The 18007-nt window shown below is 47.3% G+C and overlaps 1 protein-coding gene across 7 annotated transcripts in view; it reads left to right on the top strand.

Annotated features, from left to right (window-relative positions):
* The window catches only part of DDR2 (discoidin domain receptor tyrosine kinase 2), a 125439-nt gene that overhangs the window by 44970 nt on the left and 62462 nt on the right, over positions 1–18007 (top strand). The window contains exons 2-3 of one of the 7 annotated variants that reach the window (XM_034667231.1): positions 16023–16117; positions 16994–17106. The exons of 1 other annotated variant lie outside the window; for it this stretch is intronic. In XM_034667231.1, coding sequence (XP_034523122.1) covers positions 17032–17106 — 75 coding nt within the window. In that variant the 5' untranslated portion in view covers positions 16023–16117; positions 16994–17031. Of the gene's footprint in view, positions 1–11677; positions 12045–16022; positions 16118–16993; positions 17107–18007 lie in introns of those variants that run through there. 5 more of the 7 variants (XM_034667233.1, XM_034667232.1, XM_019800559.2 and 2 more) reach the window with 5 other exon arrangements.

Raw genomic sequence — 18007 nt, 5'->3', positions numbered from 1 at the left:
GGAAAACAGAGGTAATTTACTAATGTATGTTTATAGATTCAAACACTTCAATAACTGGGACTTCATGACTGACCCCAGCAGATCTAATTATTCTTTACAACTATTAAGTGGCATTAAATAATTTTACCATGTTTTCACGGAAAAGTGATCAGTACTAATCTCCAGATCTCACTTCTGACTGAAGCTCAAAGTTACTTTGAACAGTTTTGCTGTAGTAGAGCAAAGTCCTGATATGTCACTTTTGCCACAGAATCTGGGCCAGATGGCATAAGATGGAAGGTGACAATGACCAGCTGTGGTATCTGCTTGTATAGTATAGGGTTCACATGTCTACAAATCAGATGACTCTTGGGCCACAAGTTATCATTGTGTGTGAAGCTTCAAATCTGTATCAGCAGAAAAAAAGTTCTTTCAACTCCCACAGTCCTCTGTGTCGGACTGGTGTCAGCTCACCCCTGTTTTGGGCTCTAATGAATGGACGCATAGATTATTAAAATTGGAAGGGATTTTAGAAGTTAGCTACCCAGTCTCTTGCACAGAGAAGGACTCTTCCCTACAGTCTTCTAAATCAGATGATTATTCAACCTTTATTTGAACACTTCCCATAGTGGGGAGCTCATAACTCCACACAGAAACACATCCCAGTTTTGGATGGCTGTAATTTTTAGGATATCCCCCCTTATGTTTGGTTGAAATCTGCCTCTCTGCAACTTCTTAGTTACGACTTTGAAGCTCTGTTGTGTGACTTGAATGCCTCTGCTTCAGGAGAGTGCATCACATATTTGAAGACCATCAACTTTTTTTTTTAAAAGATTTTATTTATTTAATTGACAGAGAGGGACACAGCCAGTGAGAGAGGGAACACAAGCAGAGGGAGTGGGAAAGGAAGAAGCAGGCTCCCAGCAGAGCAGGGAGCCCAATGTGGGGCTCCATCCCAGGACCCCCCCGGGATCACACCCTGAGCCAAAGGCAGACGCTTAACAACTGAGCCACCCAGGCGCCCCTGAAGACCATCAACTTCTAAGCGGAGTCTTTTTTTTTTTTTTTTTTGCCTGGTGAAACATTCCAAGGTCCTTCAATGAATGCCCTTGTTTTCTTTATAGGGAAACCACGTCTCCCCTTTTCCAACTTGAACCTTTGGACTCTGGAGACTCTGCTCCCTTGTCACAGAGTTCAATACACCCTCCCAGAGGAAAGTCTCATTCTTCTTATGGGCTCTGGCTGGACAGTTGGGAGTTCTTCTTTCTCCACTTTTCTTAGTTTCTTCCCAGCATCCTCACCAGAGGCATTACTGGGCACAAAGTACTGAATCACATTCCTTACTTTTGCTCTTTTGTAAACACTGTCACTCTTCCTTCTTTTCTTGTTGGATGATTTCTGGCATTTTCCTTTGAAAATTTTTAACTTCTCCCATCAACTGGGACAAAGAGATATCCTCTGTCGGGTCCTTTTCTTTCTCCTCCAGCTATAAAATCAGATTGTATTTATAGCTCATGGATCCGTGAGTTCAAAAAGACCAAGAACTATATAAAGTCTTATATGCACTCTTGTTTCGTGTGGAAGTTGGCTGCCCAACTGGATTTGCAAGTGGGACTTTGAGTATAGACTATTCACTGAATGTCTGTTGCTACTAAAGTCTCTGTGTATGGAGTGTATTGATGTGGGCTTAAAAGTAGCTGCCTCTGTACACAGAATCCTTTTTTCTAGATATGTCTCCTCAGGCAGTAGGTGAAGGGGATCGAGTACAAACTTCCAGTTATAAAACGAGTCACAGGAATGAAAAGTGCAGCCTAAGGAATAGAGTCAACGATGTTGTGATAAAATTGTTTGGTGACAGATGGTGACTATGCTGATTACGGTGAGCACTGAGTAATGTGTAGAGTTGTTGAATCATTATGCTGTACAGCTCACAGTGATACACACTGTATGTTAATTATAATTTTAAAAAGTAGCTGCTTCTACACACGGTTGAGATTTTATCTTCTAACTATTTCAATCTTGTGACTCTCATTCTCCTCTCAATAGCTATAACTTTTTAAAAATGATTTACTTATTTATTTGAAAGAGAGAGAGTGAGAGAGAGAGAGAGGGAACGAGTGGAAGGAGGGGCAGGCTGATCGAGAGAGGGGAAGCAGACTCCTCCTGAGCAGGGAGCCCGACGTGGGGCTCTATCCCAGGACCCTGAGATCATGACCTGAGCCAAAACCAAGAGTTGTACACTCAACCGACTGAGCCACCCTGGCACCCCAGCTCTAGCTCTTTTTTTTCCACTACAGATTGTCATCACATGAACTTTGGAACTGCTCGTTTTCCACAAGGAACAGAATATGAGAGAGGACATGTCCTTGGTATGGCCTTTGTTTTACAGATTAAGAGACAGAATCTCAGGGAGAATATTGGGCTGTTCCAAGGCTACACCATTATTTGAGCAGCTGGTCAGGTGCCATTTCTGCTGAACCACTCAGCTAGCTCACTCTCCTGGCTTTTGTGAAAAAAGAGACTTAAACCATGGCATTTCTGATCTACATTGTGTGTGTTCGTGTGTGTGTGTGTGTGTGTGTGTGTGTGTGTACACAGGCATACCTTGTTTCATTGTGCTTTGCTTTATCGCACTTGGCAGGTACTTTTTTTTACAGATGGAGGGTTTGTGGCACCCTTGCGTCGAGCAAGTATATTGACGCCATTTTCCCAACAGGTTTTGCTCACTTCATGTCTCTGGGTCACATTTTGGTAATTCTCACAGTATTTCAAACTTTTTCACTGTTAATATATTTGTCATGGTGATCTGCGATCAGTGGTTATAACTCCTGAAAGCTCAGATGATGGCTAGCATTTTTTAACAATAAATTATTTTTAATTAAGGTATGTACTTTTTAAAAACACAGTGCTATTGCACACGTAATAGACTACGGTATATTGTAAACATACCTTACATGCGCTGGGAAATCAACAAATTCGTCTGAGTCACTTGTTGCGATCCAGCTTTATTGTGGTGGTCTGGAACCAGACCTACAATATCGCTAAGGTACGCCCATATACAGCTTTTCCTTTTTCCCACCCAGCACATTGTCTGGTATGTGATAAGCTATCCATAAATGTTGGTTAAGGAATGTTTAGAACCTTTTATCCTTTTGAAAGTTGGGAATACATTTAATGGAAAAGGATCAGAGTGAGCCATGAGGAATACAGTACACCCAGGGAGTCAGAGCTTGGGAGACAGTCTGCGAATTTTGTTTGGAAATATATAAAGTGTGGTGCTGAGTGCCGTGGTGCCTACAAAGGATCTATAACTTAGTCTCTGATCTCAGTGAGTTTATAATGAGATAAATATAGTCGGCCCTATACAAATGGGATAAAAACAGAGACAAGACTGAATCACATGAAAAAAATTAACTTCCACTCCAAGGCAGAACGTCATCAACATCAGAGAGGAGTTTGGAGAAGGGAAGATAATGGAGAGCTTGCTGTTGTGGTGGTGTTCTCGGTGGAAGAGGGGGCAGGCCAGATGGGAAATGAGAAAGAGGTAGGTGTGCTCTAGGACAGTCTTGTCCAGTTAGTACCGGCCACAAGTGGTGAAAGGGCCACAAACCCACGGTCCACTTAAGTTCCTGAGAACGATTGAGAAGGAAAGGCAACGAATGCTTATGGGCATGTACTGTACATTAGGTCAGCACGTGTGTCCCATGCACCTGCTCCATGGCAGCGCTGTGTTAGCTGTTGGGGACTCAGCAGTGACCAACAGAGAAAGGTCTCCCTTCATGGAGCCTAAATCCAAGTGCAGGCCAGGCCACATGGTAGGAGCCAGACACTCCAGGTCCTGGTTTTCATGTTCAATGGACTTTGTAGCAGCTGTCTCCCTCCGAGCCCCCAGCCCCAGCCTTTTCTGAAGACTAACTTCTGCGGGCTCTGCGAGCACGCGGGGATCCCCATGAGGCTGGCGAGACACATTCCTGCAGTAGCTGCTGGGCAGGATCCTGGCAAAAGGAGCTCTGTCCTGCCTTTGACTTCAGACCTTCCACTTGCCTTTCCAATGTCTGACTGACATGGTTATTGAGAAAAGGTTATCCGGCAAAGGACCTCAGGCTTAGGAAAGACTTGCCCATGGGTGTCTGCTGTCAAACACAAATTATTGGCAAATCTCTCCCAACTTCCTTTTCTGGTGGAGGCGGCACCTGTTGGGGGGTCAGGGCCTGGACTGGCATGGTGGCGAAAGAGCGTCTGTCCGCCTCTAACCCCTGTCTGTCCCGACCTACGTGTCGGCTGCTTTCCCTAATCACTAGGGGATGCTTTGGCTCAGTGGAGCCTGCCAGCCAGACAGAGGGACGGGGAGGAGGAGCCAGGTTTGTGGGATGATATGCATATGGCCCCACTCGCTGTCTCTGTGGAGGATTGCTCAGTGTGCATGCCCTTCAAACTGACTTGGTCCATACCAACCCCAAATAACTATATAAGGCCTCTGAACTGCTGGCCATTTTACAGAATATGAGTTTACTAGGGACCCTCTGTGGTGAGCTGAACTGCAGAGTTCTTGCTTCTAGGGTCTGCCAGATCCCCCTGAAGATTTACCCTGTGGCTTTGGGGAAGTCCGGAGGGACAAAGTAGCCGGCTCCAGGCCTCTCCACATTGCCCACCCGCTCCTTCCCAGCTGACGAATGCTTGTTGTTCTGTTTTGCAGGCGCCTCCCAGGACCCAGGGGGAGGCTCGCCTCATTTCTGTGGAGACCTTTGGCTGGACTTCTCTGCCTCTCCCAGAGGTGAGAGACCGCGGTTCCTGCAGCCTCAGGCTTGGCACCAGCTCGTCTCTGGTGGATCCAGGACCCAGGTCTCCAATCTCACTATGGCTAGGGCCTCTTTGTCCCAGAGTGACCTCACGGGCTCTCCCTCTGACTGGCTCTTCACAGCCCCTGCCATTGGTGATTTTCATTCCAGATACGAGCCAGTGGATTCCTGAAAGGGGCTCTGTGGGCTTCTTTCGCCATCTCCACTCCGGCCTCGGTCTGGCGGCGCTCTCCTCTGTGGTCTGAACAGGGGATGATGATGGACGCGGGCTGCCCGTTGTTTTTGTTTTGTGATATTTAAAGCAACCAAAGCTCCCATTACTGTAATACAGTATGTGCCTGGGCCGGAGGGGGGGCAGGATCCCTCCAGGATCAGGGGGCAGTTCTGTTAGGTTGTGGTGAGCCTGGGGACATGTCTGGCACCACGCCTGATAGAATTCAGCATGTCAGAGCTGAGAGGGGCTTCAGAGCAACGCCATTCTTTCTCATCCCAACCCCTCATTTGAACAAGGGGGAGGCTGAGTCCGGTCAGGGAAGGGGATTGCCACCTGGGTGATGGAGTGGTGAGGGGCAGAGCTGAGACTAGAACTCGGATCCCGAGGTGGGTTTGCTGTCAGGTGGTGAAGCATCTGCGTCTGCCCTCCTCACTTATTCAAGAGCCTTCTGAGGCCCTTAACCTAATTTCATATTTTTAATTTTAGATTACATTCCTTAACAAAGTAGGCCTTTCCAATTGTCCAAGCCTCAAGAGCCGTGGAAACAGCTACCCCTGACTAGAACTTTCTACTACCCTGAACCAACTATGTGTGTGAGTTTGAGTGGGAGGGGAATGGGCAGATGTGACCACTGAGATGTCCTGATGCTGGGATGCCAAACCCAGCTCTGAGGTGAGGTACCTGAGAGGCTCCCATCCGTCAGTGGGAAACAGTGAGTGCCAGGGTGGAGTCAGGTAGGAATTCCCTCCTCAAGTCAGGTCACATGCTGGCAGTATGATGGAAATCTTGCAAGTGGGATAGAGGCGACCGTACCTTTGTACCTGATGAAAATGTCCTGTCAGACCAGTAGTGGGGCTGGCTGGGGAAAAGATGGCAGGCACCGCTGCAGAACCGTGTTAACCATCCCGTAAGTAACCATAGATCGAAGGCCATTGCATTTCCTACCTAAGTGATCTTGGGCAAATTTTCTCTTCTCAGTCTTTTCTTCTGTACAATGAGGATAATCATAGTAATAACCTCAGAGAGCTATTATGAGGGCTGAGTGAGAAAATTTGGGTAAAACTTAACACGCTGCCTGATATAGACTCTGTGCTCCAGAGATGTTTATCAAGCTCTCAGAAGCCCTGAGAGTGCGAAATATTTTTGCCCCTCAGGAGCTCATAGTCTTATTGAGGAGACAAGATTTTCATACCGTGTGCAAGCACAATTAGGGAGCAATAGAAGCCCCTATATGGCATCTGCTAAGTTATGGGGTCTCGATGCCATGGAGTCAATTTGAGGGAGGGGACTCCTTAAGGCTCAGAAGAAGTGCCGAACAGGAGTAGGGACTAAAGGACCAAGCCTGTGTACTCCATGTTCTGAGCTGTTAGCAGGCCAGCAGTCACCCCTGGACATTCCTGGACACTGCGGGCCCCTCAGGTCAGCCATTCACCCACCCGGCACCTTCCCTGCATATCTCCAGACTCTGCTCTCCCCTGGGAATTGAAAAAAGACCTTGACGAGGTCCCTCCCTTGGGGGAGGAACTCACAGCCTAGCCCGTATAGAAAGATTACAGCTAACAAATGTTCTATCCGTATCTATTTGTATCCTGAAACTAATCATCTGAGCCCCAAGTGGGATGGGGTGAGTCAGGAGCTCGGAACAAGTTCAAAGGAAAGCATGGATCTGGTTGGTGAAAGGGAGCAACTCAAAAGCCATGAGCTCTTGTCCAAAGGAGCTGGTGGATGTGAGCCTTCTGCCGGAGGAGGGGCGTTGCTTGCTTTGAATAAGAGCATTCTCTGACTGACATGGAGAAGGCTCCAGGGCCAGGATGGGGCAGGCCCTTGGTCCCACACTCAGCCCTGGTGACGTGGCATCTTTGAGCTGGGCTGCGAAGTGGGGAGAGTGGGCCTGGTGGACTGGGGAGGGGGCTCTTTAGACATCGGGGGAAGCGCCAGGCATTGGTGACTCAATGGGGAACTTCCCGAAGGCAGATGGAGTCTGCAGATGTCTCGTACCCTTAAATAAACTTACATTTTCTGCACCACTTGCTTCAGAGGCTGCCAGCGAAAGTAGTGGAGGTGGGAGGGGCTGGCCAGCCCCGTGAAGGAAGCCTGAAATGGAAAGTGTGAGAAACGGAACTCCTCCTGATGAGTGCCGTTTGTATTTTGGCAAAGGTTGCAGAAGCTCCAGGTACTGAGGGAATGACTCGTTGAAGGAAGCTGTAGGAACCAGGAAAGGAGCCCCAGACCCTTGGTTCAAACCCAACTGCTGAATGAGGATTTCGGGCTCCGCAATTTGGGCAGAAACTCCTGGGCCATGTCTGTCCAAGATGGCAGGGCCTGTGAGCCTTGGTGTCTCTGTGTCCCTGGGCCCCCAGTTGTGTAACACCCCATATTCCACATTGCCCTGCCAGCCCGAGAGTCAGCGCGAGATGGGAACTTGCTCACCCACTGTCTTGTTTGTTTTTCCACATGTTTGTATGAGCCAGCCCTGTGCATCTCCCACCAAGCTCCAGGACACATGGTTTTCGTTGTATCGTCTTCAGGTTATCCTCCCTGGGCCGGGCTCACCACAGATGCCCCGGATGTGCTTGTCACCATGGCTGCTGGCCCTGTTTTCTTCTTGTCACCATTCTACTCAGTACCACTACTAAATAATAACTAAATGTTAATCTGCTGCCATCTCCCAGGCACTGTGCTGTGAGCCCTTTATATGCACCATCCCATCTAATTCTAACAGTGACATCATTTTCAACTTGTACCCATATCTCAGACTTTCCTGATCTCGAGAGAAGTGCCTCTCAACCAAGAGATGAATTGGTATCTGGTTGTTTAAAGGGTCTGACCTGGGGGACCTGGCTGGCTCAGTTTTTGGGAGAGCATATGACTCTTGATGTTGGGGTCGTGAGTTTAAACCCCACACTGGGTGTGGAACCTACTTAAAAATAAAATAATAAATACATAAATAAACAAATAAATAAAGGGTCTGACCCGTATTATGGCTGAAATTTTCACCACAGAATATGGTTGCAAGGGCAACCATAAGAGGCGAAATCCTCCCTGTCTGCCTCCTGCCACTGATGGTCTCAGAGCAGGAGAGGGGTCTCCCAGCTCTTTGCGGCAAGAGCCCATTGGGTAGCCCGCCCATTCAGGAGGCCCTGAGGATACACTTAGATTGCTTTGCTGAAAGGGGAGGTCTGGTGTGTGGGAGAGAGGATCCCAGTGTCTCCGTGGAGAAGCTCCAGCAGAACAGAGAGCAGTGTTCGCTGACATCACACTCATCTCCTCCGGGGCTCAGGAGAGCTTCCTATGGCTGGATGAGATAGCATCTATTCACGTCCCAGAGATGCTGCAAGCCCGTGTTGGTGGGGCTTATGCAGGAGCCAAGCAGCCCGAGAGCTCTGTGTTATTAAGGGACCAGCGCGACCATGGACCCCAAGAGTAGGGCACGACAAGTGGAAGCTCTTGGCATCGCTGGCTTTGGGTGGTGGGTTGGAATTGTTGAGGTACGTGTGCAATCACACACAGGGACAGAACAGCACTCCACCGAGCAGCGTGATGGCATCACTGTCCCCACAGACATGGGCACCACTCAGCCCCCCTCAGCCCCAGGCTGGTTTCTACTGGGTTGGTTCACAGTTAAGCACGTGGGTCTTTTGTGACTTTGAAATGACTGCAGATTAAGGACCAAGTCGATTGCTCCAGATGCAGCATCACTCACCGGATGTGCCCAGCAAGCTTTAACATGCTGGTCCAGGACAAAGAGTTTGTGGTGGTGTCCTCGCCTGTTTTATTACTATCAAGATGACCAGTCAGTCAGCCCTCAGTGTTCTCTGAGCACCCGCCATTAGGTGCTAGCCGATACCAAAAATACAGGCATGGAGGAGGGAAGCATGCTTTTTGCCTCTAACCTGCAAAGTTATTGAGGAGACAGAGTGTAGGCACAGTAAAAGTAGAATAGAAATACAAATAAACGTGAACATTTTGGAGCCAGGCCATGTTCTGAGCACTTCCTGGGTGATAACTCATTGCATCCGCACGACCCTCCTCTAGGAGTAGGTGCCATTATGGCCTCATTTTACAGATGAGGAAACAGGTGCCGAGGTTCCGGTGCGTGGCCAGGTCCACACAGCCTGTGGAGGAGGACACAGGATTCAGACCCGGCAAGTGTGGCCTTGGCAAGGCGACTCACTGGTGGCAGGGCACTGGGTTCCCCGGGGCCCAGGGGCCACAGGAAGCGGTGGACCTGCTGGGTCAGGTGCTGCTCCCAGATTCACCGTTGAGCCCTCCCCGGGAAAGGCGTCTTATATGTAGACGCTGTCTTCAAGCTCCCTGGGGATTAAGGAGAGAGATGCCTCTCCTGCTCCCCGTTATTCTCCATGTGACCCCTTTACTATGTGGCCTACGTCTTCTTTTGAGGCATTTGAGGCAATGGGAGGATTGGTTATGAGGAAAAACGAGGCAACATTCAAAAACCAATACTTATGTTTGTGGGAGGCTAGGCCTCCCTCAAGGACGTTGTTCCAGTTACTTCTTACTGTGCAGTCACCTCACAACGTAGAATAAGCACCACATCGCTGTTATCATCCCTCATGCTCCTGGGGTGACTGGGCTCAGTGAGGCTGTGCTTGCAGCAGAAAGTAGGGGGGCCTCCAGCCTCCGGCGAGCCCTCCTCGCTCACGGCATAAGAGCCGAGGCTGCTGATCGCTGGGACCTCAGCGAAGACTGTGGGCCCAGATACCTGCAGGCCGTGGCTTCCCCATGGGGCCTGGGCTCCCTTGCAGCCTCGCAGCCGGGGTCCCAGGGCAGCTGTTCTGAGAGAGAGAGAGAGAGACAGAGAGCCAAGTGAAGGTGTACCCCTTCTGGGACCCACCTCTGAAGTTCCATAACCATCATGTTTCCTGCATTCGTTTTGTTAGAGGCAAGTCCCTCCCGGGAGCCTGTTCAAGAGGAAGGAAAGGAGATAGCAGCCCTCACAGGGAGAGGGACGCAAAATTTGTGGACGCACTGCAAAACCACCATGGAGATTTTCCACATAACTTCACTCTGGCTTAAAGAAATCAGTTATCCCAGACAGACAGGGCCTGAGGAAGGTGTGCGTGCTTTGAGTTTTGGGAAGGAAAAAGAGGAGGGAGGGCCGGGACAGGCAGTGTTGATAGGAGAGCAGAGCTGGAGAGAAAGTCTGGATGACCAGAGGCTGGGCCCTGCCTCTGACCAGCGGTTGGTTGCCTGTGATGAGGCCTCTCAGCTTCTCGGGCTGCCCTACTCTCCTCACCTTTAGCCAGATGGGATGGAGGCACGTGAGCTCTCAGGTCTCCTAAGCTTCCACTGTTGTGGGTCCATAATTTTGAGGACTAGTGTCTTTCTTTCGTAACCGCCAAACCCCTCAGACCCTAGTCGCTCATACTGACCTTCCTGGGCCCAGTAATGCATGCAGGCAGCCCTCTTCTCCCCAGCATGTGTGCTGGGGGTGTGAGGAGCCGGGGCAGAGCGTGGGATGGGGGGGAACTGGGGGCTGGGAGGGAAAGATGATCAAGTGCACGATGATGGAAGTCAGGGGCGGCAGGGAACCGTCTAAACGAAGAAGCAGGGGTTGCTGGAGCTCAGCGAGGCGCAGTGAGCTGCCCAAGGACTCAGCAGGCCCAGGGGTACGGGGTCACAGGTCTTTCTGTGTTTGGAAAATGCCCTGCCTTCACTATGTATTTCTTCTCCTTCCTCCTGCTGGTCACGTGAAGGCATTAGATCTGACACCCTGAGCGCTTCTGATCTAGAAAGTGACTTCAAATGATGCCACACAGTCAGTGTTCTGTGCTCCATTCTGTCCTTGGGTGGGGGTGGAGTGTCTTTGGTGGCAGGGACATCACTCAGCATCCTTTCCTCTTCCTAGAGGCTGAGGGAGAGGAAGCAATAGCTACCTGGCTTTCCCCTCCACTTCGGTGACAGACTCAAGTTGTCTCCATCTTACCGCCGGAGGAGTGAGTGAGGAGGAGGAGGGGAGCGAAGTGCGCTTCTAACCAAGGCCGCAGGAGCCGGCTGGCTGTCTCACTGCCTCTGAGCTGTGAGGGTTACCTCGGGTCATCAGGGGTCTGTCCTGTGTGTAAACACGCACAGATAGGGCCATTCGGGGCCTCTGGCTTAGCACTGCGGGCTACACGCGGAGAAGCATGAGATCGGGCTTGCAGAGGACGGACGGCAGTGAGGACGCCTTCAGTAAGCTTTGGGAGCCAGATAACACGAGGCTGGCTGGTGTGTGAGCGTGCACTTGGGCACGTGTGTGTGTGTGTGTGTGTGCGCGCATGTGAGTGTGCGTGTGTGTCTGTGTGTATTTGAGGGCCCGTCTCTTGCCAAAACCAGGCTCATTTCTGCATATTTGTTTGCTGAGTATTAAACACTCCAAAGATTGCTCTTTCGATTTGTTGAATCTGAAATGAAAATGAGTCAGCAGAGAGGAAAAACAAGCCTGAAGGCCCCGAATGGCCCCTGAGTGAAAACATTCGGTCCTAAAGCAAGTGGGGTTTCTTCACCCCCTTCCCCTCCTCCCCCGCCCCCAGGTCCGAATCTCACTCACACGCGGACACAAGTACCAGGCACAGCTGTGTGCACCACGCCTGGTGGGTCTGCTCGGCCCGACCCGGTGACTTTATCTCTGTGCCCTTCCCACTCCCGCCTGCCAGAGCCCCGCCCTTTCCTGCGGGGAAGGCCCGTCTTTAGGTGGAGGGGCCCAGGCTGGAGGCTGTAGATAATTCTCTGGGAGGGCAGGCACTTCCTCCTCAGACCCTATCACAGGCTCAGCGGGAACGTCTCCGGGGGAAATCTGTGACTTTTTATATTCCCCTGAAGGGGTGGTCACCTCAGATTGTCTGGGAACACGGACAGTCTGGGGAGATGTGCCTCGCTTCGTACCCAGGCTGTATTCCTGCAAACCCGATTATGAGCTGGATTTAAGTGCATGGAATCATACTTTGAATGTACCGGAAGGATTTAGTGTTCAAGGGAACCCGGCACTGATCCTGTGTAAAGTGAAGAACTGTTTCCAAATGTGGAGCGTCACTCAGTGATTTATGAGTTCAGTAAGTAGATGGAACATTTTTGTACGCTGAATGTTAGTTTGATCGTACCCCGTGGAAACTTGTTATTCAAAGGGACCTGGCACTTCAGTGTTGTGCAGAGAATTATTCTGTAATGTGGATGAACATGTCATGATTGTGAGTTTGGCCAGTTCAGACTCTTCTTAAAGTGGGGTCTACCTCTAGTTCTGCTTCAGAGGAAGAGATGGTTTGTGCTCATGTTCAGACTTGAGGGAAGAAGATGGCTCTACTGTCTGTAAGTTAGGGTTGCTCCGAAGGCGCTTGGGAGGAACAGAGGTGCTCGAAGTTTCCATCCAGTTAGGGCAAGAGGTCCCAAGGGTTGCCTGCTCTGCCTGTCTTGCCATATTATCACAAAGTGGAAATGATGGTGCTTCCCCCAGGCCCCAAATATATGCAGTTACCTATGATAGCTACATTTCTTAAAGTGTTTCTCTTTATATCAAAATATGTATCATCTAAATCCCTATATGTCATCTATCTATCTGTCTATCTATCATGTATCTATCTACCTACCTACCTATCATGTGTATTCAATTCTACAGTAAAGGAAGAGACAAGGCAGAGGGCTCGTGTTTGGGAGCCCTGAAAGGCTGTTGCTCGTCCACTATGAAGTGAGAGACTTGACCTTGCGGCTCACCCTTCCTCACTCAGCAGCCCGAAGCCACTTCAGACCCGTCTCTGCTGTGCTCCGCCCTCGCTTACCACCCTGTTCGGGCACTAGAGTAGAGCCATTACTAGGGAAACTGTCTGACTTTTCAAGGCAGTTGGAGAAGAGGAGTGTGTTCGTCCCCAGGCGTGTCTGACCTGGAGCTGCCGGCGACAGGGGACTGACCCGGAGCGAGCCCTCCCTGTGTGAACTCTCCCCAGGATGGGATGGTGTCAGGCAGAATGTGCGGATGACTTGCTTTTTCACCATAATGTGGCTCTGACTATGTTTCAGAAAGAGGCTTTTGGAAGTTCACCCAATTACCGAGTGAACTTGTAAGAAATTTCTAGATTCTAGAATCTTCTAGATTCTTGGTTTGTCTGTTTTGCCATTCTTGCTAATTTCTGGTTGTGGCTGCCACACTCCCATCTCCCTTCCATTGACTTCCTGGTTTTCCTGATGGCTTTGCCCTGCAGCCTTGCAGATCCTGGCGTGGGCAGACCTGACCTGGAGAGCCAGCCATCTCCTGTCACGTCTGGGGAGTCCTGAGTCCCTGGGGAGTCAGTTCGGAGTGGTCAGCTTGGCTAGGGGAGGGGATTTTGACTATAAAGAGGGAAGTGGGTTCTTTATTACAAGGGACACATTCTTTCTGAGCCCCATATCCATTGATATTCTTTGGAAAATATTGGGCGGTGAGTGGGTGAAGTGAGTTAGGTCCTTACTTCCCTACTTTGTAAGGGGAGGTGATAATCTTTCTCCTAAGGATTGTTGTAAGGCTCAGTAATAAAGCATTCATGAGCACCTACTGGAGTGCAGATGTTCTAAAAAAAAACAAAGGTATAAGCAGCAATTCTCAACTGTTTTTCTTGCTTCTACTTTATTCATGCATAAGATGTACTAATCAATAACACCGCTTAATCCCAAAAGTGATTCTTCAGATATTAGATGAGTTCCCCACATAACCTCTAACCTCTGGGACATGCACAATTGGTTGGAAAGTCCCCTCCAGATTCTGATAGGCTGCCCCTGGGAAATTGCTTTTTGTCAGCAAAGCCAATATAAAAGACATTAACAAGGAACATATTTTCCTTGTTAAGAATCAAATCATGATCAATAAGGCTAGAGTTTCCGGGGCACCTGGGTGGCACAGCGGTTAAGCTTAAGCGTCTGCCTTCGGCTCAGGGCGTGATCCCGGCGTTATGGGATAGAGCCCCCCATCAGGCTCCTCTGCTATGAGCCTGCTTCTTCCTCTCCCACTCCCCCTGCTTGTGTTCCCTCTCTCGCTGGCTGTCTCTATCTCTGTCAAATAAATAAATAAAATCTTAAAAAAAAAATAAGGCTAGAGTTTCCTTTTGATCACCATTCCCAGTCTCTTCTGCCAAGCACTCCAGTCTCTGAGGGGCCTGCTGTTATCAGCGCTGTCCCCTGAGGGTCCTGGCTCTGTGTCTACTTACCCTCTTTCTTGAGCACTGGAGGGAGCACTAGAGTGAAGCCTGTTATTAGCATGGGTTTATCCTTCTAGAGCCTTTATGTCTGTATAAATGTATGTGAGTGTGTGTGTGTCTATGTGTGTGTGTGCTTACCCATAAAGATACACAGTGTGCTTTACATAATCTTGTAACCTGTTTGTTCATCCAAACACATGTCATGGACTCCTAACCATGTAACTATCCAGCTCATGCTTTTAAAGTCTTGCATAGTATTTCATTGTAGGAATATATCATAGTTTCTAGCATTCTCCTATTCATAGAAATTTCCCCAAGTTTTTGATATTTAAAAAAAAAAATATTGTGCCAACAGTGTCTTCACATCCTTGAGAACACATTTCTCTCTCCTTCTCTCTCTCTCTGTTTTTGTTTTTGTTTTTAATTTTTTTTATACTGGCCATCCTGACAGCTGTGGAATGATACCTCATTGTAGTTTTCGTTTGCACTTCCCTGATGATTAGTGATGTTAAGCATTTTTTTCATATACGTGTTGGCCATTTGTATGCCTTCTTTGGAGAAATGTCTATCAAGTCCTTAACCCATTTTAAAATTGGGTTATTAATCCCTTATCAGATGTATGGTTTACAAATATTTTCTCCCATTGTATAGGTTGCCTTTCACTGTGTTGATGGTTTCCTTTGCTGTGCAGAAGGTTTTTAGTTTGGTGTAGTCTTGCTTATTTATTTTTGTTCTTGCTGCCTGTGCTTTTGAAATCATTGCCAAGGCCAGTGTCATCAAGCTTTTCCCATATGTTTTCTTCCAGGAGTTTTAAAGTTTCGGGTCTTACATTCAAATCTTTAGTCCATTTCAAGTTGATCTTTGTGTGTGGTGTAAGATAATGGTCCGATTCCATTCTTTTACATGTGGGTATCTTGTTTTGTTAATGCCGTCTGTTGAAGAGACTGTCCTTTCTCCACTGTGTATTCGTGGCACTCTTCTTGAACATCAGTTGGCCACAGCCCCTGTGGAAACCAGTATGGAGGTTCCTTAAAAAATTAAAAAATAGAACTACCATATAATTCAGCAATCCTAGTTCTGGGTTATTTTTTCCAAAGAATTGAAATCAGCATCTTGAAGAGGTATTAACACACCCATGTTCATTGCAGTACTGTTCACAATAACTAAGATGTGGAGACAATCTAGATATCTATTGATACATGAATGAATAAAAAATGTGGCATATATACACAATGGAATATTATCCAGCCTTTAAAAAAGAAGGACATTCTGTAATATGCAACAACATTGATGAACCTTTAGGACATTATATTAAGTGAAATAAACCAGTCACAGAAGGACAGATACTGCATAATTCCACTATATTTGGGATCTAAAATAGTCACATTTATCTAATGAAAGAGTGGAGTGGTGGTTGCCAGGAATGGTGGTTGCCGGGGAAATGGGGAGCTACTAATCAGCAGGCATAAAATTAAGATTGAACAAGATGAATAAATTCTGGAAACCTGATGTACAGCTTTGTACCTACAGTCAACAATAATGTAATGAATAATGAAAAATATAAGAGACTAGATCGTATATTAAGTGTTTTTGCCACAATGAAATAAAATTTAAAGAATATTGCGAAGCACTTCTCTGGGTACACCTCATTGTGCAGATACGTAAGTCTCTCTCTAGGGTAGCAGATAATAAGTGGAGTATATGGATGATAGGGTATTACTTTGTTTTAAATGTCAAATATCTATCTTAGCCTGTTGCTTCTCTGTGAAGTTTATGATGCTTTTGGTCTCAAAGACATTTAACATTTTGATGGAGATTTTTATCCTTTTTTTTCATTTTTGGATTTTGTTTTCTGTCTCGTTTGTGCAGGCCTTCCTTACAGTGAGCTTCTAGCAAATGCTCCTATACTTTCTTGAAATACTTCTAGAGTTCTACTTCTGCATTTTGGACTTTCTCTTTTGTGTGTGAGTTATGGATATACCTTTATTTGTTTCTGAATACATATGAACTGTCACTGATTTTAAATACCCCTTGTATAATATAGTAAGTTCGCATTTATACATCAGTCTCTGGATTGCCAGTTCTCTTCATTGTTCTCTTTATATACTTCTGTTCCACTCCCACACTCAGAGAGGGCTTTCCCAACCACCTTACCTGAAGAGGCCTCATTCACTCTCTATCACATCACCCCGCTGTATTTCCTTCATGGCACATACATCTCTTTAATGCTCTTATTTATTTACTTGTTTGCTTGTAGATGACATGCTCCATGAGGACAGCTCCAAGCTGCCTTTTTTAGCACGTGGAATAGCACCTGTAGATACTTAGAGAACAGTTTGTGGAAGAATGGATAAAAGAACACCCCTTGACTAGGGATATTTGCAGTTTGAGCTTTCTTTTCTTTTTTTTTTTTTAAGATTTTATTTATTTATTTGACAGAGAGAGTAAGCGAGAGAGAGAGCATGAGCAGGGGTGGGGAGGAGAAGCAGAGGCAGAGGGAGATGCACACTCCCTGCTGAGCAGGGAGTCCAATGCAGAAACTCGATCCCAGGACTCCAGGATCATGACCTGAGCTGAAGGCAGATGCTTCACTGACTGAGCCACCCAGGCGCCCCTGAGCTTTATTTTCAAAGTTTGAATAAATTGTCAAAGGAATATGTACTATTAACCAAAGAAGTGGGTACAGAAGGGCCTTTCTACCTCCTTGAAGTTCTTCCACGTATGTTTGTGGGTTCTGTTCACGTGTCACATTGCTTAAATACGGAACCCTTGGAAAAATTCAAAGCAGCAGAAAAGGGTGATGTGTGCTTATCATAAACCTTGGGTATACTTCCTTTTAGGGTATGGAATTTACTGTGGGCAGATGTAGTCACTGAATATGTGGCTCAAGGCAATCATTAATTCACGCTGCAAATATTTATCCAGCACTCTGGTAGGTGGTGAGAAAGCAATGGTGAGTAGAATAAACATGGAACTTATTGGGGAAGGGGGTGGGGAAGACCCTAATTAGATGTGACAGCAATGAATACATAATTAGTAACTAGGATCATTTCTATGTAGAAAAATAATAAGAAGCTTTTAGTGCATGTAACATATAAGAGGGCCAGAGAGTATTTCACGGAGGAAGTGACTGCTGAACAGAGAGGTTTGAACAAAGAGAGCATGAAGCGTTCTGGCAGAGGTCCCGAGGAGTGTAGATCTGGTGACGTCAGCAGAGGACAGATCAAAGGAGAGCGTAGTATGATGACAAAGACAAAACAAACAACAAAAAAACCTGTGTGGATATTGGAGTAATACGAACCCTGGTTGACATGAGTTTTGGCAGCTGTCAACTGTGTAACTGCATCGGTTTTAACCTCTTCCTCCTCAATTACCTTGCTGATGAAAACTCACCTCATTGGGTTACCGTGAATATTACATGAGAGAGTCTTTGGCACATGCTAGAGATCCGTGGTGTGGTTAGAGTACTTCTGCTCTTCTGTGTTAGCTGCCGACACCTTACTTTTCAGCAAGGAAAGCAGAAATAATCGCTTTTTTGGAGATTCACAGCCTGAAACCGAGTAACAGTGTCCAAAAGGAGATTCAGTCAAAAATTTTTGAGCTTCCAGTGAGTTCTGCTTCATTCAGTTAAAAACCATTTTTGAGTACCCGCTTTGCACAAAATATATTCTTTTGGAGATACAAAAATGAGCTATTTTGAAGGTAATGACTGCATGGATCATTTTATAACTATGTTATGGAGGATCCAATGGAGGCAGAATCAGTGTGTGTTTGGGTGAAGGGAGTGAGGTGTAAGAGACATCCCTCATAGAAGGAACTGGGGAAGGTTATAGAGGGGAGAAAGTTATGGCCTA

This window comes from Ailuropoda melanoleuca, chromosome 8, assembly GCF_002007445.2.
Source record: "Ailuropoda melanoleuca isolate Jingjing chromosome 8, ASM200744v2, whole genome shotgun sequence".
Lineage (NCBI taxonomy): Eukaryota > Metazoa > Chordata > Mammalia > Carnivora > Ursidae > Ailuropoda > Ailuropoda melanoleuca.
Note: the sequence above shows the minus strand (reverse complement) of the source record. Positions and strands in the feature narration are given on the sequence as shown.